This window comes from Hyla sarda, chromosome 5 (genome assembly GCF_029499605.1).
Source record: "Hyla sarda isolate aHylSar1 chromosome 5, aHylSar1.hap1, whole genome shotgun sequence".
Lineage (NCBI taxonomy): Eukaryota > Metazoa > Chordata > Amphibia > Anura > Hylidae > Hyla > Hyla sarda.
This window is the reverse complement of record NC_079193.1, coordinates 156,014,760-156,041,130: the sequence shown is the minus strand read 5'-3', so window position 1 is coordinate 156,041,130 and position 26,371 is coordinate 156,014,760. Positions and strand designations below refer to the sequence as shown.

The 26,371-nt window shown below is 41.8% G+C and overlaps 1 protein-coding gene across 7 annotated transcripts in view; it reads left to right on the top strand.

The window, feature by feature from the left end:
- Positions 1-26,371, top strand: part of TPK1 (thiamin pyrophosphokinase 1) — a 528,320-nt gene that overhangs the window by 57,618 nt on the left and 444,331 nt on the right. For 4 of the 7 annotated variants that reach the window (XM_056520546.1, XM_056520547.1, XM_056520552.1 and 1 more), the window contains one exon: positions 12,216-12,308. The exons of the other annotated variants lie outside the window; for them this stretch is intronic. In XM_056520546.1, coding sequence (XP_056376521.1) covers positions 12,216-12,308 — 93 coding nt within the window. The remainder of the gene's footprint in view (positions 1-12,215; positions 12,309-26,371) is intronic. 7 annotated transcript variants of the gene reach the window in all.

The following is a 26,371-nucleotide window of genomic DNA, read 5'->3' as shown; positions in this document are numbered from 1 at the left end:
TTTACACCCCACAGGTGTCTGACAGATTTTTGGAACAGTGGTCTGTGAAAATTAAATATTTCATTTGCACAGCCCGCTGTTCCAAAGATCTGTCAGACGCCAGTGGGGTGTAAATGCTCACTGCAGCCCTTATTAAATTCTGTGAGGGGTATAGTTTCCAAAATGGGGTCACATGTTGGGGGGGGGTCCACTGTTCTGGCACCAAGGGGGGCTTTGTAAACGCAACTGGCCTCCGACTTTTTTTCCAACCAAATTCTCTCTCCAAAAGCTCAGTGGCGCTCCTTCTCTTCTGAGCATTGTAGTCCGCCTACAGAGCACTTTACATCCACATATGGGGTATTTTTTTACTCCGACGAAATGATGTTACAAATTTTGGGGGGCATTTTCTTCTATTACCCCTTGTGAAAATGACAAATTTGGGGTAACACCAGCATTTTAGTGAAAACAAATCTAATTTTTCATTTTCACGTCCAAATTTAGCGGAAATTTGTCAAACACAAGTGGGGTGTAAAGGGTGTAGCTTACAAAATAGTATGCCATGTGTGTTTTTTTTTTTTTTTTGGGGGGGGGGGGGGGCTTCCCAAATGCGACATGCCACCCAAAAAGCATTTCAGCAAAATTTACTTTCCAAAAGCCAAATGTGACTCCTTCTCTTCTGAGCATTGTAGAGCGTCTGCAGTGCTCTTGACAACCACATATGGGTATTTCCATACTCAAAAGAGATGGGGTTACAAATTTTGGGGGAAATTTTCTCCTATTACCCCTTGTAAAAATTTAAAAGTAGCATTTTTGTGAAAAAAAATTTTTATTTACACATCCAACTTTAACGAAAAGTCGTCAAACATTTGTGGATATAAGGGCTCTCTGTAGCCTTGTTATGGTCCTTGAGGGGTGTAGTTTCCAAAATAGTATGCCATGTGTTTTTTTTTTTTTGTTTGTTTGTTTGTTTTTGCTGTTCTGGCACCATAGGGGCTTCCGAAATGTGACATGCCCCCAAAAACCATTTCAGAAAAACTCTCTCTCCAAAATCCCATTGTCGCTCCTTCCCTTCTGAGCCCTCTAGTGCCCCCACAGAGCACTTAACATCCACATATTAGGTATTTCCTTACCCGAGAGAAATTGGTTGCAAATTTTAGGTTGATTTCTCTCCTTTTACCCATTGTAAAAATTCAAAAACTGAGTCTACAAGAATTGAAATTTTTTTTAAATCAACTGGCTCCAGAAAGTTAAACAGATTTATAAATTACTTCTATTAAAAAAATCTTAATCCTTCAAAATACCATATTTAAAACTTAAATTTAAGGCAAAAAGTCTGCCTGCGTCTTATACGCCGATAAGTCTTCTGGTCACTGATTTAAAGCGGCTGCTTGTTAAGTATTAACAGCATGGCCGCGGCCACTTTAAATTAATGACCAGCGGCGTCTCCTCCCCGCACTGTCACTTGTTTTCTCCCGCACTATCCACAGGTACTGGTGGATAGTGCAGGAGATGCTGATTAAAATGAGCCCTACCTTTTAATCAGCGTTTCCCGCACTATCCACCAGTACCTGTGGATAGTGCGGGAGAAAACAAGTGAGGTTTACTTTTCATTTTCCCTACCTCCCCTCTCCCTCATCATTCCCCCTTTCCCTGCTTTTCATAGTTTTTTTTATTTTCCTTACCTGGCTGCACTTCGGCAGGTCAGGTCAGGTCAGGCGGCGGGTCTTGTGGGCTGCGGTCAGTGAAGCAGATGAGTGACGTCCTCTGCCGGCTTCTCTATGCGGCCTCAGTGATGTCACTTTTCATTTCCTGTAGTCGACGCCGAAAAGTGACATCCCTGATGCCGCACAGAGAAGCCGGGAGAGGACGTCACTCATCTGCTTCACTGACCCCGCAGCCCGGAAGACAGCCGAAGCGCAGACAAGTAAGGAAAGGGGAAGAGTGGTCTTCAACCTGCGGACCTCCAGATGAAGTAAAACTACAACTCCCAGCATGCCCGGACAGCAGTTGGTCGTCCGGGCATGCTGGGAGTTGTAGTTTTGCAACATCTGCAGGTCCGCAGGTTGAAGACCACTGGCCGGAGAACATGATGGGGGGGGGGATGATGAGATGGGGGAATGATGGGGGGGGGGGATGAGACAGGGGGAAATGATGACGGGGGGGGGGAATGATGGGGGACATGATGAGACAGGGTGGCGATGATGAGGGGGAAATGATGGGGGACATGATGAGACAGGGTGGGGGGGATGATGAGGGGGGAATGATGGGAGACATGATGAGACAGGGTGGGGGGGATGATGGGGGACATGATGAGACAGGGTGGGGGGATGATGAGGGGGGAATGAAGGGGGACATGATGAGACAGGGTGGGTGGATGATGAGACGGGGGAAATGATGAGGGGGAATGATGGGGGCATGATGAGACAGGGTGGGTGGATGATGAGATGGGGGAAATGATGAGGGGGAATGATGGGGGCATGATGAGACAGGGTGGGGAATGATGAGACGGGGAAATTATGGTGGAGGGAGGCACTAAATGCTTAATGTCTGTATGGCTAGTGGTGGTCTATGACGGGGAAATGATGAGACATGGGGTGATGATGAGACATGGGGGTGGTGATGAGAGGGGGTAAATGAGGCACAGGGACTGATAAAAGGGAAGGAATGATGTGGCACTGGAGGGGACAGGACCAAACTGAGGAGCAGAAGAAAACGAAGTTGGGGGGATGATGTGGCATTTAGTCAAAGTCATTTATTTAAAAAAAAAAAAAATTTTTACTTAAATTTCCCTGTTAAAATGGGGGTGCGTGTTATATGTCAGTGCGTGTTATACGCCGATAAATACGGTAATAATCAGCTGCTGACGTTGAGTTGTTCTTTTCTGTCAGGCAACAGTGCTCTCTGCTGACATCTCTGCTTGTCTCGGGAACTGCACAGAGTAGAAGAGATTTGCTATAGGGAATTGCTTCTACTCTGGACAGTTCCCGAGACAGGTGTCATCAGAGAGCACTTAGACAGAAAAGAACAACTCAACTTCAGCAGCTCATAAGTGCTGAAAGGATTAAGATGTTTTTAATAGAAGTAATTTATAAATCGGTTTTAACTTTCTGGAGCCAGTTGATATATAAAAAAAAAATTTTTTCCCTGGATAACCAGTTTTAGTAGTAGTGTAGTGTTAGCACAGTTTTAGCATATTCATATTAGTGTAGTGTTAGCGCAGTTTTAGCGTAGTGTAAGCACAGTTTTAGCGTAATTTAGTGTTAGCGCAGTTTTAGCCTAGTTAGCGTAGCGTAGTTGGAGTAGCTTTACACAGGTGTAGTGTAGTTAGCGTAATGTTATTGTAGCTTTACACAGGTGTAGTTTAGTTAGCGTAATGTTATTGTAGCTTTACACAGGTGTAGTGTTAGTGTAGCTTTACACAGGTGTAGTGTAGTTAGCATAGTGTTAATGTAGTATTACACAGGTGTAGTGTAGTTAGCATAGTGTTAGTGTAGGATTACACAGGTGTGGTGTAGTTAGCGTAGCGTTAGCAAAGTTTTATACAGGTGTAATATAGTTAGGGTAGTGTTAGTGTAGTATTACACAGGTGTATTGTAGTTAACGTAGTGATAGCGCAGTTTTATACTGGTGTAGTGTAGTGTTAGCACAGTTTTGCACAGGTGTAGTGTAGTGTTAGCGTAGTTTTATACAGATGTAGTATAGCGAACTTAGTTTTACAGGCAGATAAATGGTAGTTTAGAGAGTGTAGCGTAGGGTGTAGCTTAGCTTAGTCATACAGGGAAGGGGCTAAAACTTCCAGTGTGCCCAGAGAGCCAACTGCTATCCAGTCAGGATGGGAGTTGTAGTTTTGCAAGAGTAGCAGAGGCAATTGCACTCTGCTACGTTAATGTAGTAGAGGCCATTGTGCTCTACTACATTAACATAGAAGAGGCAATTGTGCTCTGCTACGTTAACGCGCACAACAGGCCCGGAGCGCCAAATATGTCGCTCTTGGGCCTAGGTGGTAACAGGCTGGCTTTATTTAGGCTGGGGAGGGCCAGTTTATTTAGGCTGGGGAGGGCCAGTAACAATGGTCCATGCCCACCCTGGTGACGTCAGGCTGTTGCGGTTTGGTTGATATCTGGCTGCAAATGAAAAGACTAGGAACCACACACTTTTTTTTTTTTAATAAAAACTAAATAAAAAAAAATATGTGTGGTTCACAACCACGGTATTGACTCCGGTTTAAAAACAGTGCTGCAACCACATACATTTGTTTTAACATGGAGGTCAATGGGAAATGTACATGTATACAGTTCCATACGGGAAAACGTATACGGTTTTTACTTTGCACATGCGCATTTGCATCCTAAAGTCCCCATCCAACACCCCTCCCATTAAAAATGGACAAAATTATCAAAAACGTATGGTTTTTTTTCTATAAAAACGAACAGAACTGTAGGCACTTTTAAAAACGGTATACAGTTTAAAAACGCATACTTTTTACTTTTTCCCATACTGTTCCATCCGTTTTTTGCCATACGGTTTTCTTTAGAAAAACGGATTGAAAACAGTGTGGCAAAAACGTGATGTGAACCCAACCTAATAATACTCTAACACAATGCTAACTACACTACACCTGGGTAATACTACACTAACACTATGCTAACTACACTACACCTGTGTAATACTACACTAAGGCTGGGTTCACATCACGTTTTATTCCATACGGGAGCGCTTACGGCAGGAGGGAGCTAAAAACATGTGCTCCCGTATGCCTTCGTATGCGCTCTCGTATGTAATTCATTTCAATGAGCCGACCGGAGTGAAACGTTCGATCTGGTCGGCTCATTTTTGCGCCGAATGCGCTTTTACAACTGGACCTAAAACCGTGGTCGACCACGGTCCGGGGAAAAAGCGCATACGGCGCAAAAAATTAGCCGACTGAACGTTTCTCTCCAGCCGGCTCATTAAAATGAATTACATACGGGAACGCATGTTTTTAGCTCCCCCCTGTAGTATGCGCTCCCGTATGGGACAAAACGTGATGTGAACCCAGCCTAACATTATGCTAACTACAGTACACCTGTGTAAAGCTACTCTAATTACGCTACGCTAACTAGGCTAAAACTGCGCTAACCCTACGCATACGCTAAAACGGCGCTAACCCTACGCTAAAACTGCGCTAACACTATGCTACGGTAACTATGCTGAAACTGCTAATACTACACTATGCTAAATAAGCTAAAACTACGCTACTCTAAATATGCTAAAACTGCGCTAACACTGTTATACTAACTATGCTAAAACTACGCTAACACTACGTGAAGCTAAAACTGCGCTAACATTACACTACGCTAAATACGCTAAAACTGAAAACTGTGCTAACACTACACTAAGCTAACTGCGCTAAAACTGCGCTAACACTATGCTACACTTAATATGCTAAGACTGCGCTAACACTACGCGACACTAGCTACTCTAAAACTGCGCTAACACTACTCTACGCTAACTATTCTCTACCTGTGTAAATCTACAACTCCCATCCTGCCGGAACAGCCTGTAGCTGTCTGGACATGCTAGGAGTTGTAGTCCCTTCATTGTAAAACATGCCTGGGCATGTTGGGAGTTGTAGTCTCTTTTAAAACCCATAACCTACCTCTTTTCACTATAAAACCTAAGCTACGCTAGCTACGTTACAAGCTAAGCTAGCTATGCTACAGTAATGTTAAACTACGCTAACCCTACGCTGGTTTCCCTCTCTCCCTGCCTTCTACGCTACCTACTCTAACTACGTAAAATGCGCTAACTTACGCTAGCCTCCCTACGCTAATGGATCGTAGAAAACTGCTTGCGTGGTACGGACAACTGCACATGCGCAGGGCTACGCTAACGCTACGTAACCCTACGCTGTCAGAGTAGTGCTGCACATGCGCTCTGTTTTCTACGGATCGAGGTAAACTTTACATCACCGACATTATTTTACAGAGGGAGCACTCACGACTGACGCCTCCGTGCGCCCTGGCACAACTAGAAGCAGAGAATGAACAAGCTCTCTGCCTCTTGTGAATGTAAAAACACCCAGTGCGTCTCCCAAACAGAGAGGAAAGAAGAGGAGAAGAACGGGTACGGTGTATATACACACACACACACACACATATATATATTTATATATATATATATATATATATATATATATATATATATATGTGTGTGTGTATATACACAGTACCCGTTCTTCTCCTCTTCTTTCTTCTCTGTTTGGGAGACGCGCTGGGTGCTTTTACATTCACAAGAGGCAGAGAGCTCGTTCACTCTTGTATTGCACGGAGACGTCACAGTGCGAGTGAGTGCTGTATAGTAATAATGTAAGAAAGCTAAGGGGTGCATGCGCTGGGATCGGTGTGTCAATCACACAGCAGTCCCAGCACTGGTGTACAGGGGATAGGCGTGGTGGCCACGTGGCATAGCAAACCCCAGGCCACGCTTATCTGACTGTCGGTGGCTGCAAGTAAAAATGTTTTTGGGGATTATAAAAGCTAGAATAAAAATGATACAAGTAAGGCTGGATACATATTCTACACATCATACATAGACTGTGATTAGATTATATGCCCCAAACATCATGACAGTTTTGCTTTAAGTAACTAATCTGTGGCATGGTGCAGAGGATAGACCAGTTCTCTGACTGTCTAGTGCTGGTTATTGATACATTTTCCCCAATGAATCTTGTTTTGTAAAGTTTGATGGTGATATAACTTGGAACAGATTATGTGATGACTAAATATCTTTACAAAGTGTCCATATGTTTCCATCTGTACGCAGAAAAAAAAAAGCCTGCAGTGCCTGTATTAGCAGTACAAATTGAGCAAATTCTTCTTTTCTGTTTACAGTGTAGCACAACTCCACAGGAGATCATTGCTGCTGTCTAACACTGGCAAATGTTTGAAAATAAATTCACTAGTTTGTTGACACTCCCTTGTGTTCATTTGCATTTTTGCTTTTAGGTTACTGAACTTCTGCAACATATTCAGCTCTTCACAGATGAAATCATTTGTAGCAGACTATAATTTCCATCAGTGATCTGACCATGTTGACCATAGTCCTTCAGTCATAAAGACATTTCGGGGACACCTGTGAAATTTTCTTCACAGTAAAATGAAACAAATAATTCTTTGTTCATGTTTTCCAATTTGCTCTGCTCAAAACCAAAGTCACCATGAATATTTTACAATTTTAAAAACAATATGGCCATTCCGCATTCTCTTGGGACACCTAGATTTTTTTCCCCCTCTTTCATCCCTCTCGGGCTACTCATTTAGTTCTCTAAATGCCAAGAAGTAAATTATATATCATAAAACATTTATATTATAACACAGTGCTTCTCTAACTTTTTCTACTAAGTCCTCACCAGCCAATCCATGGTAATTCTCAACCCTCACCAGCAAATGCTACTACCGCACATTACTCCTGCCAAACAAATACCACCCTGCAATACACAACTACAACAGTCCAGCAGTGCTAAGCAAGTACCACAGTGCAGAGCACCACTGACAGCATGGATAGGACAGTTTCTATGAAGCAGACAGTGGCCGTTGATGATCACACTTACAGTGGAAGAAAGTGACCCCTCATTCTACTCTTGTTCACCTGCACTTTATACCAGTTTATTGCATTTAGTGCGGGTGAACAGGCTGTCAGTTTCCCTTTAATCCTAGATTTTATTATTTTAAACAAAGGAAGCATGTTATTTCCTAGCTGGTCCTTACAGCCTCCCAGAACAATTTTAAGTACTTTTTCTGGTTTGTTTCAGCAGAATCTAATAAAAAAAATAATAATCTGAAACCCTTAGAAAGTGTGTATTTTATGTAACAAAATGCATTTTAACCCCTTAAGGACCCAGGACGTACGGGAACGTCCCCGCACCCTGGGCTTTAAGGACCCAGGACGTCCCCGTACGTCTTGGCGTTTTCTGGTCCCTGCCGCGTGCCGGGCAGAGGTCGGAACCGGATGCCTGCTGAAATGCTTCAGCAGGCATCCAGGGCAAACGCCGAGGGGGGCCATGTAAGCCCCCTATGTCGGCAATCGCTGCAAATCGCAAGGGAAATAGCCCCTGTGATCTGCGGCGATACCGGGCTGATCGGGTCTCTGGGACCCGACCGCCCGGTAATTTTGCATGATCCCGGTTGTCTCAGACAGCCAGGACCATGCTGGAGTATAGGAGCGAGGTGGCAAGCCTGCCACCACCTCCTATCCCCTGCGATTCCTCGGTTAGCTAACCGACCAATCGTAGGGCGGGGGTTACTTCCTTCCGCCCTGCCAGGCCCCTGGAAGTGTGGAGAGGACGGGAGGAAGACCGGAGGACGCAGTGGGGGACGGGGGAGTGCTGGGGCCCGACCCCGGTACTTACCTCGTCCCTGAAGACCCGGATCCCGGCGATGAAGATGGCGGCAGCGGCGGCGACAGGTGAGTTCCTCTTCAGCTGCAGTCGGGCCCTTTACAGCAATGCACGTCGCCGTAAAGCGACATGCATTGCTGTAATGGGACCTTGTATACTAAAACTACCAGCATGCCCAGACAGCCCTTGGCGTCTGGGCATGCTGGGAGCTGCAGTTTTGCAACATCAGGAGGTCCACAGTTTTGGGACCACTGTGCCCTTCCAGATGTTGCAAAACTACACATCCTCAGCATGCCTGGACAGTTTTGGCATACTTGGAGTTGTAGTTTTGCAACATCTGGAAGGGCACAGATTGGGAACCATTGTATTAGTGGTCTGCAAACTGTAGTCCTCCAGATGTTGCAAAACTACAACTCCAAGCATGCCTGAGAGTTGTAGTTCGGCAACATCTGGCTCTAAAGATGTTGCCGAACTACTTCTCCCAGCATGCCTGAGAATGTTTGGGAGTTGTGGTTTTGCAACAACTGGAGGCACACTGGTTGAGAAACATTGTCTGTTTCCTAACTCAGTGTTTCCCAACCCGTGTGCCTCCAGTTGTAGCAAAACTATAACTACCAGCATGCACTGATAGACAGGGTACATTCACATGGGCAGGGGGCTTACAGTGAGTATCAGGCTGCAAGTTTGCGATGCAGCAAATTTTGCGCGGCAGCTCAAACTCGCAGTGGGAAACTCGCTGTAATCCCCCGCCCCTGTGACTGTACCCTAAAAACACTACACTACATTACACTAACTCAAAATAAAAAACGTCTGGTATGCCACTGTTTCCAAAATGGAGCCTCCAGCTGTTGCAAAACAACAACTCCCAGTATTGCCGGACAGCCGTTGACTGTCCAAGCATGCTGGGAGTTTTGCAACAGCTGGAGGCACCTTGTTAGGGTTATTCTACGCCAGTGATTCCCAATATCCACCCCTATGCAAATCCCTAATTCAGGCCTCAAATGCGCATGGCGCTCTCTCACTTTGGAGCCCTGTCGTATTTCAAGGCAACAGTTTAGGGTCACATATAGGGTATCGCCGTACTCGGGAGAAATTGCATAACAAATTTTGGGGGGCTTTTTCTCCTTTAACCCCTTATGAAAAGGTAAAGTTGGGGTCTACACCAGCATGTTAGTGTAAAAAAAAAAATTTTACACTAACATGCTGGTGTTGCCCCATACTCTTCATTTTGACAAGAGGTAAAAGGGGAAAAAAGCCCCCAAAAATTTGTAATGCAATTTCTCCCGACTATGGAGATACCCCATATGTGGGCGCAAAGTGCTCTGGGGGCGCACAACAAGGCCCAGAAGGGAGAGTGCGCCATGTACATTTGAGGTGATTTGCACAGGGGTGGCTGATTGTTACAGCAGTTTTGACAAACGCAAAAAAAACAAAACCCCACATGTGACCCCATTTCGGAAACTACACCCCTCATGGAATGTAATGAGGGGTGCATTGAGAATTTACACCCCACTGGTGTCTGACAGATCTTTGGAACAGTGTGCTGTGCAAATTAAAAATTTTGTACAGCCCACTGTTCCAAAGATCTGACAGACACCAGTGGGGGGGGGGGGGGGGGGGGGGGGGTAAATGCTCACTGTACCGCTTGTTACGTTCCTCAAGGGGTCTAGTTTCCAAAATGGTATGCCATGTTGGGGTTATTTTGCTGTCCTGGCACCATAGGGGCTTCCTAAATGCGACATGCCCCCCGAGCAAAATTTGCTCTCAAAAAGCCAAATATGACTCCTCCTTTTCTGAGCATTGTAGTTCGCCCGTAGTGCACTTCAGGTCAACTTATGGGGTACCTCCATCCTCAGAAGAGATGGGGTTACAAATTTTGGGGGGTATTTTCTGCTATTAACCCTTGCAAAAATGTGAATTTTGGGGGGAAACACACATTTTAGTGAATTTTTTTTTTACATATGCAAAAGTCGTGAAACACCTGTGGGGTATTAAGGCTCACTTTATTCCTTGTTACATTCCTCAAGGAGTCTAGTTTCCAAAATGGTATGTCATGTGTTTTTTTTTTTTTTTTTGCTGTTCTGGCACCATAGGGTCTTCCTAAATGCAACATGCCCCCAAAAAACCATTTCAGAAAAACATACTCTCCAAAATCCCCTTGTCGCTCCTTCGCTTCTGAGCCCTCTACTGCGGCCGCCAAACACTTTACATAGACATATGAGGTATGTGCTTACTTGAGAGAAATTGGGCTGCAAATATAAGTATAAATTTTCTCCTTTTTACCCCTTGTAAAAATTTTAAAATTGGGTCTACAAGAACATGCGAGTGTAAAAAATGAAGATTGTGAATTTTCTCCTTCACTTTGCTGCTATTCCTGTGAAACACCTAAAGGGTTAAAACACTTACTGAATGTCATTTAGAATACTTTGGGGGTGCAGTTTTTATAATGGGGTAATTTGTGGGGTATTTCTAAGATGAAGACCCTTCAAATCCACTTCAAACCTGAACTGGTCCCTGAAAAATTGTGAGTTTGGAAATTTTGTGAAAAATTGGAAAATTGCTGCTGAACTTTGAAGCCCTCTGGTGTCTTCCAAAAGTAAAAACACGTACATTTTATGATGCAAACATAAAGTGGACATATTGTATATGTGAATAAAAAAAATTATTTGTAATATCCATTTTCCTTACAAGCAGAGAGCTTCAAAGTTAGAAAAATGCAAAATTTTCTAATTTTTCATCAAATTTTGTGATTTTTCACCAAGAAAGGATGCAAGATACCACAAAATTTTACCACTATATTAAAGTAGAATATGTCACGAAAAACAGTCTCGGAATCAGAATGATAACTAAAAGCATTCCAGAGTTATTAATGTTTAAAGTGACAGTGGTCAGAAGTTCAAAAAAACGCTCTGGTCCTAAGGTGTAAAATGGCCTGGTCCTAAAGGGGTTAAAAAACATACACGGTTTGAAAAATTATGTCCGGTTGCTTCAGAAAAAAATGTATACGTTTTTAACTTTTCACTCCATTATAAATAAAGTTTCACTTGTCTGATTGAAATTCCAAGAAAAACTGTGCAAATTCAAAAACTGGTGCAAACCGGATGGAACCGTACGCAAAAACCGTGGTAGGCTACGGTTTTGAGTACAGGAAAAAAATGGACAAAACCGTACAAGATGCAACCGGATGCATCGTTTGGCATATGGTTTTTAATGGCGAGTCAATGCGTACGGTTCCATATGGTTTTCAAATTGAAAATGTATACAGGACCTGTATTGCAAAAATGTGGTGAATATGCTTCTATTTGAAGGTTTGTTGTATCAAATTGTGATTTCAGTGCCTGCATATTACTTTTCATAATTTTTTCTTAAAAGGAATAGTCCATTGGTGAAAAACTTATCCTCTATCCTAAGGATAGGGGATAAGTTTCATATAGCGGGGCCCCCACAGGGGTTGAGGGCGTGTTGACCACTGCACAAAGCGGCGGCTGACACGCCCCCTCAATACAACTCTATGGCAGAGCCGGAGGGCTGCCTTCAGCAATCTCCGGCTCTGCCATAGCGATGTATTGAGGGGGCGTGTCGGCCGCCGCTTCGTGCGGTGGTCAACACACGCTATCTGGCCAACGAGCCGGGCCCCGTACAGAGAGATCATGCCCCCCCCTGCGATCTGAAACTTATCCCCTATCCTTAGGATAGGGGATAAGTTTTTCACCGTTGGACTACCCCTTTAACTAACTTAAATTGGCACTCTCATTAAAGTAAACTTGTAATATCTAATAGATTACTAGTAAATAAAAATCTTTCTAATATATTTGTTTAAAAAAAATTTTTTTTTCACTTTTGCAATGCTGTCCACTAGGTGTCTCCCTTCTGGGTCCAGGACAGGATGCCTTTTCCCCACCTCACGCAGAGCACATTCGGATCACTGCTGCCGGGCAGTGGTCCCATCCCAGTAAGTCACGTCCATCCACAGCTCGCTATCTGCCTGTATATGAAAAGTCAGAGAGCGAGCGCAGTGCTCATGCTCACGTGGCGCGTACCTAATTTACATATCCCTTCCCCCTTCATTCCCCCCCTTTTCCTTCTGTAATATAGATCCTGCTGCACGTAACCTTAGTGCAGTGGGAGCGGAGAGGAGCACTGCCAGGAGATAGCCAGCACAGCCAGGCTAAATGTTTATAACCTATTACACTGATTGAACCCACCATGTTCACCATGAACAATTCCTGCAGGGCACGGCAGCTCTGTCCTCCGACGTTCCTCCACTATGTATGGCATGTGCATTGCCAAACATAGAGGAGATACAGAAGCTGCCTTCCCTGCTGTGTTCTCAGCCTGTATGCGTGCTCCCAAGAGGGATTGCAGCATACAGGAAGGACAGAAGCCGGCCCTGGCAGGCATCAGAAGATGTTGCGCCTGCTGGGCCCGGCCCACTTCCTCCCCTAACAGGCAGGGAACTGAGCTACCGATGACTACAAAATAAAAGTAATTATAGGGGATTTTGAATGAAATAAAGCACAGGTATAGAGTTAGGGACAGATGGGGAGGTGGATTAGGGAGAGTTTAGATTATGATAGGTACTCTTTAAATTATAATGTGATGGCATACTCAGGCCCATCGCACACTTAATTTATATATTTTAGTAACTCTTGCAGATTGTATTTGTTTCCACACTATAGTCAGAGCAGCAATTGCATTAGGGTTTGGAGTATGTAACCTCTGCCATAGTTTCATTTAGCTTGGTTTTCATTTCATTTTAATTAGCTTCATTATTTTTCCTAGGCAAAATGTTTGCTTTATCTTCTCTGATGTGTAGTCTAATTGTATCTTTCTTGCCTTAAGTAATATCTCGTTAACTTTATAAGCCATCTTTTCCAGGCCATCTACAGAATTAATTTCCTGCTGTTGCGCTGATGTTACTTCTTTATTGTAACCCCCAAAGTTTTAGATTACAATTTTATAGTTCTTACTGTTCCCTCTTTTAACAAACATCTTTATAGACCATGCAAAATATTAAAGCACGCAAGTTTTTTTTTTTTTAAACCAAAGGAGCTTAAAAAGTTAAGAACAAAGGAATGCAGCTGAAAAATGAACATACAAATAAACCAATCTTAGTAGTATACTTTGCAAACTCAACATCTGTGAATCATAGAGTTGTAGCATAAATGTTTTTTGATCAGCTTTTTCATGGTAGTAAATGAAGAGTGTGAATAAGTGGAATGAGGTTGCAAGTGTGTTATCTATAGAAATAGCAGATGGCAGGTGAGATTCAGCACTTTTTCAAAATGTGTGAATGACCTAAAGCAGTGTGATCTCCAGATCTGTTGTGTTGTTTTTTTTTTTTTTGGCATTTCAACTAAAACCAACTTCTCCCTTCGAATAGAAATCAGAGAATTGATTGAACTCATTATATTGAAATCCAGATTTTATTCTGTCTAATCTGTGATGGCTCTGTTTGTGCAACCGTTTCTAGACTATTGGAATGCTGGAGATGGGTACTAAAAAGAGGTGGGGCTTCTGTCAACGTCCCTGGCATGTATGTACACTCCCAAGAGCAGATCTCCTCTCTCACACCTGACACTCCAACCCACCCCCTGCCCAACCGCACCACTGACCACCACACCGCACTACTCCCCTCAGCACCTCCAGCACACTCCACCTCCCACTGCCGTTTTACTATAAAGGAATTGCATTCCAGGCACTTGTACTATTTTGGGGAATTGCATGTGTGGCGCTTTTCCCATGTGGATATTGCATGTTTTACAGCCTATCTAATAAAGGGACTGCTGCTCTGATCTTCACTGTGTGGACAACAGATAGTACAGTATGATCATATAGTCTTCTGTCCTCAAGCAAAGGCAAAAGATTATGACAGCTGGAAAGGAGAGTTATCTCTATGAGGATGTTTTGTTGTTGGAAATTTTCATAGGTCAAAAGACCTCTATCATATCTTAATTAAAAAATCGGTCTATTAAACCCACTACACAACTATATTGTGTTTAATATAGCATTTGGTATTACTAATACCACATATATAGTGGTTCATTAGTTTTCAGTCTCTGGTGAGCTGCTTAATATTAAAAATACCATATCTTATTAGATGTTCCATCAAAAATCTGTAATACAGTGCCTACATATTTCATAGTATTTTGGCATCAGAGGGAGCAGTGAGCATACAAAAAAAAAATGACTATTATGACTCAAACTAAATCAAATGTACTGAATGCAAGCACCAATATTATGTAAACTAAAGGTAAGAAATTGGGGGGGGGGGGGGGCGGGAAACAGGTAGGGATTTTTTTTGTGTGCGTTTTTTGTTTCTCAGTTTTTACCCCCTTAACAACATTGGACATAAATGCTGGTTCCCTGGTACATTTACATCCTATACATGATGGGAGTGCAGGTGCTGATATATTTTCATGCACGGTGGGACCAGCCGGTAATCGCGGACATGAGCGATTGTTCTGATGTCCACCATTAACCCCTCAGATATACAGATACCTCTATACAGATCACGGCAATGCGGTAGCTCTGATGGCTCATCTGATCACCTGTGGCACACCCGGGGAGATCATATGAGCCAAGATGTCGTACAGAGGTCTCCTTACTTGCCTTTCAGCCGTTCTTGCGGGGATAAAATGTGAATAAGGCCCTTCCCCAGTTAAAAAAAAATTTAGTTGCAAAAAAGTTTACCAAAAATAGTGTTAAAAAAAAGAAGAGAAACTTTTTTTATTCATGGCACAAAAAAAGCGATCATACAGCCAGGTTTACTGAAAAATATAGGTATTAAAATAGGGCAATTTTAAACATATTTATTTTGAAAAAAAAAAAAAGGTTGAATTTTTTTAAAAACAGTAAACATGGGCATAATTTTATTGACCCACAGAATAAAACAAATGTCATTTTTACAGTAAAGTGCACAGCGTGAAAACAAAACCCTTAAAATTTCGCAAAATTGCATTTCTTTCCAACTCTCCCACACACATACCGGTAATATTTTAAATATTTTTTTGGTTTTGCTGTGCATTTTATAGAAAATAAGTGATTAGAAAGTACAAATGGTCCCGCCAAAAAACAAGCCCTCACATCGGTCTGAAGATGGGAAAATAAGAGTTATGGCTCTTAGAAGGCAAGGAGAAAAAAACAAACATTCTAAAATTAAAATGGGTTGTGTCCTTAATGGATTAGTTGAATGTTTATTGAATTTTTTTATTTTAAAGGCTTTTTTAATTTGATTGAAAAGTAAACCATAAATAACTAAATCAAACATAAGAATGTGTTTAAAAAAATAGTGAAACATGTTTGTAAACAATTAAAACAATCCCTCTAATAGAAATTCAAATCACCCCAATTTTTCAAATAAAACACTGTTAATAAAAAAAAATAATTAAAGAAAACATATTTACTATACAATTGTCCGAACTAATAAATTATGATCCTGATTATGAAAAAACTTAATAGAAATAACTTCGCTCCGTGGGTGGAAAAAAGTTTATAGGGGTCAGAATATGGCATTAAACAAACTTTTATTTTTTTCTTTTTCAAGTTTTCTATTTTTTTTTCTATTTTTTTTTTACCTTTATAACAAAACAAAAATTATCTAAATTTGGTATCATTGGAATCGTCCTTACCCATAGAATAAAGGTAGTATGTCAGATTTACTGTATTGTGGACTCACAAAAAATTTTTGCTCCACAAAAAATGTTGTCCTGTCCACAGGTTGTGTCTGATATTGCAGCCTAGAACCTTTAAAATAAATGGGACTAAGTTGCAGTACTACACATGATCTGTGAACAAAAGCAGAGCGTTTTTATTTTTTTGCAGCGTTTTTCCCCCTTTAGGGTACGGTCACACATGCGTATTTTTGCTGCAGATTTGTTGCCCATTGACTTCAAATCTGTAGCAGAAAATATGCATGTGTGAACGTACCCTTATGGTGTGTTCACATGTACAGTATCCTGCAAAGATTTCAATGTAAACTAAATGACTGAGCTCAGCTTCTAATCTGCAGTTACAAGTCCTGAACATCAAATGTACGTCACGACTCTCCCCCCTGTAGTCGTGACCCAGCAGACTCTGAGGCTGCAGCGCTGCGTGCAGCTCCCAGAGGTGGGTGCTGCATGCGAGACAGCGAAGGTCCCCAGCAGCAGGATCCCTGTGATCAGACACCTTATCCCCTATCCTTTGGATAGGGCATACGATGTCTTAGGGCCGGAGTACCCCTTTAAGGTACGGGTAGAGTAAGAGCCAAGGTGCAAAAGTGCCCTGGGAGTGGTGACCCCAGGGTGCCAGAAGTCACTTGGGAATTTGTCGCCCCACTTGAAGGATGGGACATAGCATGCACTTTTTCTCTCACTCTTCTGGGCACTCACCCATAGTATTCCAGCCTTCTGGCTAGGCTCAAGGAATTTTTATAGATCCGTCTGGATTTCTGGGCAGTATCACACTGCGCACATCCACTTTTTTATTTGTCACTGTGTCCACGTTTTGTGTTCTGTTTTGTACATTAGGATTAGTCAGGGTGTGGTAGCCCTTACGGGTGTCCCTTCTGCCTGTCTAGGGGAGATGTGTGTGGCCATTAGGTTTCTCCTCTCCCTGGCATTCCCCGGGCAGCCTTGCTTTGGCAAGGGTGACAAACCGGTTTTACTTGCTCCTCGGTGACTACTTGGTTTTTGCCCGATTGTTTGCCAGGAGCACATTCAGTCCCTGAGTACAGGGGTGTGGAAATTTACTAAAATACTACTTGTCCACGGGACGAAAACAGAGCAAAATGTACTTGTCCCTCATGACGATCCACTTGTCCTGGCCATATTTTGCTTTTACACGGTCGTTGTTTTCCTCCTCGCGCTATAATAGCCATAACTAATTACTATAATGATACCTTTTAATTTTTCCATAACATTTTCTCCAAAACAAAAAATATATATATATTGGTGAAATTGAAATAGTAAAAGATAATTTAGCAAATTTGGTGGGATTTTCTTTTCTACGACACTTACCTTGTGGTTGAGCTAACATGTTATTTTGATACTTTAGGCCGGCCTGATTACAGCAATACCAGATTGGTATAGTTTGCCATGTTCTACTAATTTAAAAAAATTCTGAACTTTTTCAAACTTCTGAACATTTTAATTGCCATTTTCTGGCCCCTGTATCTTTTTTTCTTGCATACGAGGCTTTATGAAGGCTAATTTTTTGTGCCATAATCGGGTTTTTCTATCGTTACCATTTTGGTATTAATCTGACTTTTTAATCGCTTTTAACTTTTTTTCTGGGATATTATAATTGCAATTATGTGGTTTGGTATATATATATATATTTTTTTTTTGCATTTAAGTAATTTAATGTACGGAATACATAATTACAATTACACATGCAGCGATACCAAATATGTTTATTTTTGTTATGTTTACATGTTTTTATATAGAAAAAGGGGGTGATTTAAACTTTTAATATGGAAGGGGTTAATGTGTCTTTCAAACTTTTATTAAAACATATTTTTTCTTTTTTTACACTTTTAGTCCCTAAGGGGACTTTTAGAAGGAATCATTAGATTCCTCATACAGATCAGTAGAGTTCTATTGAACTCCATTGATCTGTGCGCTCCGCGATCCATTGATAGAGCCTAGTCCAGCCTGGCTCTACCAATGACAGAGCCAAGGACACCAGGGAAGTGGAGGTAAGCCCTTCGGCTAACTCTGTTATTGATTGCCCCACTAGCCCACCAGGGAGCATTCACATGTCCCTTTAGACGCCGCTGGCAGCTTTGACAGCGGTGATCTAAAGGGTTAATAGCTTTTTTTTTTATAAAAAATTTGCATACCAGGCTATATGAGGTCTAATTTTTTGTGCCATAATCTGTTTCTTGTATCAGTACCATTTTGGTACTGATCTGACTTTTAAAATCTCTTTTTAACTATTTTTTCTGGGATATAATAAAAATTGCAATTCTGTGGTTTGGTATTATTTTATTTTTTTTTTTTTTTTACATTTACGGCATTTACCGCACGGGATACATAATGTTATAGTTTAATAGTTCGTGCAATCACGCACACAGCGCTACTAAATATGTTTATTATTATTATGTTTACATGTTTTTATATAGGAAAAGGGGATGATTTGAACTTTTAACATAGTAGGGGTTAATGTGTGTCTTTTAAACTTTCATTAACCCCTTAAGGACCAGGGGGTTTATCGTTTTTGCACTTTAGTTTTTTCCTCCTTACCTTTAAAAAATCATATCCCTTTCAATTTTACACCAAAAAATCCATATGATGGCTTATTTTTTGCTCCACCAATTTTACATTGTAATGACATCAGTCATTTTACCCAAAAATCTACGGTGAAATGGAAAAAAAAATCATTGTGAGACAAAATTGAAAGAAAAAAAAAACGTAATTTTGTAACTTTTGGGGGCTTCTGTTTCTATGCAGTAAATTTTTCGGTAACAATGACACATTCTCTTTATTCTGTAGGTCCAAACGATTAAAATGATACCCTACTTATATCGGTTTGAGTTTGTCGTACTTCTGAAAAAAATCATAACTACATGCAGGAAAGTTTATACGTTTAAAATTGTCATCTTCTGACCCCTATTACTTTTTTATTTTTTGCGGCGTGATCTGAAGTTTTTAGCGGTACCCTTTTTGTATTGATCGGACTTGTTGATCACTTTTTATTCATTTTTTCATGATATAAGAAAAGTGACCAAAAATACACTATTTTGGACTTTTGAATTTTTTTGCGCGTACGCCATTGACCGTACGGTTTCATTAACGATATATTTTTATAATTCGGACATTTCTGCATGCGCCGATACCACTTATTTTTATTTACAGTTTTTTTTAAATGGGAAAAGGGGGTGATTCAAACTTTTAATAGGGGAGGTGTTAAATGATCTTTATTCACTTTTTCCCCCCACTTTTTTTTGCAGTGTTATAGCTCCCATAGGGACCTATAACACTGCACACACTGATCTTTTACATTGATCACTGGTTTCTCATAGGAAACCAGTGATCGATGATTCTGCCACTTGACTGCTCGTGCCTGGATCTCAGGCACTGAGCAGTCATTCGGCGATCGGACACCAGGAGACCCTCCTCGTGTCTAACAGTTGTTCATGACGACGCGATTTCGCCGCGGCGATCCCGAACAGCTCCCTGAGCTAACAGGCATGGTTTCACTTTAGACGCAGCATTCAACTTTGAACGCTGCGTCTAAAGGGTTAATAGCGCGTGGCACCGCGATCACTGCCGTGCGGTATTAGCCACGGGTCCCGGTCGTTGTTAGAGGCTGGGCTCGACCTGCTATGACGCGGGGCCAAGCCTTGGCCCCGCGTTATAGAAAGGGAAAGGACTCCGGACGTACTGATACGTCCTCAGTCCTTAAGGGGTTAAAACTTCTTTTTTTTTTTACACTTTATTAGACTTTTAGAAGGAATCAGATTCCTCATACAGATCAGTAGAGTTCTATTGAACTCCATTGATCTGTGCACTCTGCGATCCATTTATAGAGCCTAGTCCAGCCAGGCTTTGTCAATGACAGAGCCAAGGACACCAGGGAAACAGAGGTAAGCCCTCTGGCTACCTCTATAGTGGATCTCCCCCCTCCCCCCCCTTGCTTGATCGCTGGGGGAGGGGTGATCCACCCCATTAGCCCACCAGGGAGGATTCACATGTCCCTTTAGACGCCGCTGTCAGCGGCCATCTAAAGGGTTAGTAGCCAGCCGCGGCGATTACCACATGCTGGCTATTAGTGGCGGCTGAAAACAGCTGGGTGCTACAGAGTATAGAGCAGGCATGGATCCGGAGCCCGCTCCGTACACCCCTCTGAGTGCCGCATCACTTGTCAGGGGGCTTTCAGGTCCGGCCCTGCTTGCCCGAAGCAGGGCTAAGGGCCTGAAAAATTCCCCGGCCTGGTGCCCGGAACTGCATGTCCCAGGCGTCGGGTGATAGGAATTCCACATCCCTGTGAGTAGCTTCGGCAAACGGGAATATTGTACCTAGAGCCTTGTAGGTGCCATGTGGCCTGGAGGTGAAGGGTTTGGTTTATTGAGGGGGACTTGCACTTTTTACTTGCACTTGGGTGACTTGAGAGCACGTACCTCTTAAATAAAAAAATTTAATAAAAAATCCAATGTAATGTAATAACGTGTCAGTGTGGTGCAAACTGTGTTACAGCCCAGAGTGGACTCTCCTGAACTCCTCCATTATCATCTCTAACATCTCACTGACTCTACCTCCATCATCATCTCTCACATCTGACTCCATCTCCTCCATTATCATCTATCATTTCTCCCTCATACCTTTAAGTAAAGTGCAGTGCTGACAGCCCATCAGAGAAGAGAACATAAGGATGGGTCCTGCTGGATTCCTATGGCGTGTGGCAACTGTATTCCGCATGTGTCATGCTCTCTGGCTTCATTCCGGGGTCCAGCATCAGTACAGCCACATCACCCGCCTTAAATTGTGCACCAGAGGTCTATAGAGTTTGCGGCCTGCTTCCAGCACTGCCTCCTTCTCTGCGCACTGCTATGGAGAATCATGAGCCAACATTTTTAACTCCATTTTTGCCCAACGACTAATCGGAGCGCGATTTCTATTATTAATTTTAATCAATAATGTTGTCTAATTGTTTCAGCCCTATAGCGCTCTGTAGAAAACATAATAACCAATAACAGGCTTTGTAGATGTAATGAACTACTCTTTCATCTCTTTATTTTTCTCGCCAAAGCAAGATATCCATCCTCAACTAAAAAAAGAAAAGCCTGTCCTCCTCAGATGTTTTATTGAATTCACTACTGGCTAGCCATTTACCACTGATGTACCATTCTGTAACGCCATGAAAAAGAATTGTTCTTTAAAATAGATAAATGTGCAGAATTGATAAAAATAAGAGGATTTATTATTTTGACTCACTTCAGAAGGCAGGTCCTAGGTCAGTTCATATCACAAGGAGTAATTTTTGTGTCTATGAAAAATTTGTCTTTTTTTTTTTTTCCCTTGCTGAGAAATTAGACAGCTGCAATGGATTACATTTCATGCTTCTTACACACACTGGTTTTATTCCTAGTGCTACTGAGAAATATATGTAATTAACATCATCACCTCTACCTCTATCGTGTATGAAATGTTGTCACATTCCATTGTTTGCCGTTACCATGGATCCAGAACATGTATTCAAGTATATTCTCTTCGTTGATTTTAGATATATATATATATATATATATATATATATATATATATATATATAATAGATCTTTGAGGTGCTTGTAAGGAGATTGCAAGAGGGTGTAAAAGACTATGCAAAAAAAGTGGCTTACAAAAAGGTTTTCGTTGGTACTCCTTTAACAATAGTATAGTTTTTTTTCTCAAAAACATACCATACCACATTAAATATAAACATGGATCCTATAGTCTATATAACTGCTGCCTAGGGATACTCCCTTGTTATTCGTCACCATACCAGGCTTATATTAGCCTTATGAAGGCTGTGCATATTTTATTTCCATTGATATAGAACTATTATATGCAATAAACCACAAATCCAAGGTTACATATTTTAGACCAGTCTTGAGGAAAGTGCCCCTTTTTGTATTTGTTTAAGTTGTATGAGACACATAACTATTCTACATTACTCGTCTGGCATCTATCTCTATAATTTTGGTTGAGCTACCTATCCCCCATTCTTTTACTATACCTTAAAAACACATTAAAAGAGAATTGCAACAAATCTTTCTACTACCCTCAGTACTGATAACAACCAATATCCCGTTGTGCTCAATGGCAGACAAGTCCAGTAATGCTGCAGGTCATTGGAACCACATTGAGGCCATGCCTCTCCTCACAGTAGCATGAACAATGTGATGCCTGGTGCTTTTATGTTTAAAAATGGAAATGGTCATACCACTTGTTCCACAACCAAATTAATGTGTGACCAAGCTTTAAGTGTACCTGGAATGAAGACTAGAGGGGTCCAGATACCGTACACTACATTATACCACTGTACACCATAATCCTGGAAGGACTTGATTTGCATAGCCTTATGGCTTGTCCTCCTTGGTGTTGCTTTTTCAATATTGATGAGTGTATATGTAGAATTGATTTATAAAAAGCTGATTACATATGTTAATATGTTTCATTACTTATCTAGCATTCATCTAGAGGTCCCCTATGGACTAGTTGCGACTAGTGGTCAGGAAGCCGACATCTGTCAAATATTAAATATTACATTTCCATAGAGTTTCTCTGTTTTTTACAAACAATGTAGTACTGCTCGCTTTGCTGTTTCTTGAACTCAAGAGTTACATAATCAATGTATATAATTAATTACTGTTACTTAATATGAGATTAAGATAAAGTGTATCTATACATATATGAAGTTGCAAGTTAACCAGTTGTCAGTATTTAATGGGTTAATATGATCAATATTCGATGTTTAATAATCCCTGGATCTGTCTTATCAGATATAGTTATCACAGACTAGTGTGTAGTTATTTGAAAGTGAGGTATTTTGAAAGCTAGATTAAAGGATGCGGATAGGCACGCATATGTTTTCTACCTGTGCCCATCAGCTTCCAACCTGAAACCACTGACACATTAAACTTTGCCACATTCAATTAAAAAATTCTGACCGTTACTTCTATTGCTATGATAGCAGATAATCCAATAAAATTAAGGATCATCCTAAAGGCAAAGAAGCCATTTTAGATGTATTCATCCATTCTTATCAATTTCGAATAGCTTATGTGGTGCTCACAGGGAGGATGGAAGTTGTAGTATCCCTGTAGCAGTCTTTGGTATAACGTTAGCTTGAAGGGGTACTTCAGGAAAGTATATAAAACCTCCAAAGCCACCACACTACCTGGATAGGGTTCCTATAATTGATCCTGCCTGATATGCATGGCTGCTGTGGCACCTGTGGTCTTCTCAGCCTGCTTGATATTCTTTGCCATCAATTGGATCCAACACCATTGTAAACTTCAAAAACATTACACTGATCACTCAACTTACAATGGCCTCAACATACAATAGTTTCAACATACAGTGGTCTTTTCTGGACTATTCTAACTCTAAACCAGACTCAATATACAATGATACAGACAGTCCAGATCTGTGAAACGTGTCAGTGGCTGGAAGAACTGACCAATCAGAATGTCCATTCACTGGTAAAACCCCTGTATTCCTGAAGTGCATGCACTGACTCCCTGTCTGGTGGGGCCCCCTACAGTACAGGGAGGTACTACATGTCCTGTACTACTCTTTACCTGTGACAGGGTTACCTGCTCCAGGTGAGGACAGCTCCATGTTACTCTTTTTTGGGACACTGTGTGTATTGAAGAGGACCCTGAAGAAGCTCCTGTCCTCTACATAGAAAGTGATTTACAGCTCCCAGCAGATCTTTCTTACTTTTTATATGTAAGGACTTGCTATATCTGTATTAATTATCTACTTTTTTTTTTATCCTCACTTTTTCCTATTTTTGGATGACATTTTGGGGGCTTTAGAACCAATTACCAGGTTTCCATAGAGTTATGGTCTCAACATACAGTGGTCATCCTGGAACCAATTAATATTGCAACTTGAGGGACCACTGTATACAGGCCCAAGATTCCTTTGGGCATACCAATACAGTGTACTTTTACAAACATTCGGGATGCCAGAGCATCTCCTTGAGAAGAAAAGTAGCCTATTCTATCAGTGCGATGGTCCAGGCTTGTCTTAAAGCACAACTGTCACCAATTTTGTACCCCCCCCCCCCCCAGACCTAAGCCAACATAGTATTGTTGATAATCATTGCAATGCAGTCACACCTTTTGGCTGCACGTTTCCATCTTTTATTAGCCAGAAAATATTTTTGTTGTGTGGTCAGACAAGAGTCGGGTAGGTATGGCCGGGGATCGGAATTCCCCACCTCTGCCACGCCTATCCCCTGCATGTGAGCCCTGGGACCACTGTGTGAGTGACACACAGGTCCTAAGCGCATGTGCCCCTGATATGCTTGATGTGTGCCCCGGCTTTACATCACCAGTGTGAACCCTCAGAGCAAGCCAGAGACTCGCTGGGTGGTCTCTAGCGTTGCACAGGTGCACTTTGGTGAGGGAGCGAGCACTCGCAGAGGTAATGAGTGCTTGCTATGAGGATTCATGCAGGTGATGTAAAGAGGTGGAGCATTGCAAACCACCGGCCACACCTATCCGACTGTTGCTGACCACATGATAAAAGGATTTTCTGGCTAATAAAAGATGGAAACTTGCTGCCAAAGGTATGACTGCATTGCAATGATTATCAACAATATTATAGTGGCTTAGGTCTGGGGGGTACAAAATGGTGACAGTTGCTCTTTAAATAAGAGATTAGACAATCACCATATGGTGATTCAGGCATAAGGCTATAGTTATTTCTCTGTGTGTGTGCGGTACATGAGTGTTTGAATTCCAGAGCCAAAACAGATTAACTGCCTTGTATTTATATCGACTTGCTGCAGATTACTCAGCACTTGATGTGTCCACTAAGGTTCTAATAGTTTTAAGCTGCAAAAATTGTGACCTTGTAAAATCATTTCCTACTTAATTTGAAGAAACCATGTTTCTAAATGGCAAGGCTCTGACTGAACAGATAAAACTGTATATATATTAAATATTATTGTTCCATAGATTTCAAATACTTAATTTGAAAATGAACACAAATTTCAAACTTTGTGTTTCATGAACTAGACTGAAGTAAAACTTATTTTTTCTACTTTCAGATAACCTTCCAATGGTTTGGCTATTCTGTATATATGTCTGTCTTAACTATCTAAACACCGATTGGTACAGCATTTTATACTCACATGCCCAATTGTGTATGACCCCTTATGCTGCCAATACAGCTCTGACCCATTAAGGCATGGACTTCACAAAAGCACCTTGACAGGTGCCATTGTCACGAAAAAAAAAAAAATATATATATACACACATCTCTAACAACAAAATGACAAGTTGGGTTCACACTGTGTGTTCTTGTTGCATTTTTTATGCATTTTATGTATTGGTTGGTAAACTCCTATGTCTTTCAGTGAGTTCGCCAATCAAAACTAAAAAACAAAACAAAAACATTTTAAAACCATAATAGAGGTGCACAGTGTGAACACAGACTAAAATAAATCAGACAGAACAACCTTTCAAGTGGTATAAATTGGTAACAGTCCTCTTTATTAACTATAATGAACTCCTTCATTGATTTAATGTGTGTGTGCATCATAATGTTGGTAAGAATGTATGGAGCGGAGTCCACAATGGGTTTGCATTTTAGTTGACACCCTACAACAGTGGCCAGGATCAGAGTTAAAGGAGAACTCCGGAATATAAAAATTGTCGCCCATAGTGCCGGCAGTAAAAAAAAATAAAGATGTACATACCTGCCTTCGGTAACCGGCTCCGGCCTCCGCCGTGATCCACTTCCTGGATGCCGGTGGTCAGAGAGTCTTACTGCGCTCAGCCAATCACCGGCTGCAGTGAAGTCCTGACTCGGCTGGCAATAGGCTGAGCGGCAGTGTGACGTTTTCGGCCCCGGCCGCAGGTGCCGGTGTAGTGAAGAATTTTGTGCCCTGAAGCGTTCTCACACTGCCGCTCAGCCTATCGCCGGCCGAGTCGGACTTAGCTGCGGCTGGTGATTGGCTGAGCGCAGTATGATTCTTCCGACCACCGGCAACCAGGAAGTGGATGGCGGCGGAGGCCCCGGAGGAGCGGAGGAAGGTATGTACATCTTAATTTTTTTACTGCCGGCACTATGGGCGACAATTTTTATACTCCGGAGTTCTCCTTTAACTCAATACAGGCCATTTTATCCATAAAATGCTTTGGTCAATAATGAATTTGTTTTATTGGGGTACAGAATGGAGCAGAATTGTGTCCAGGTAGCACTGGTGTGATTCAGGGGTCATATTCTAGCGATGTAGGTGAAACATAGCTGCAATCTTAAAGCGCAACTGTCATAAGGTTTGGGGCATATAATTTAACCACAATCCATGTATGAT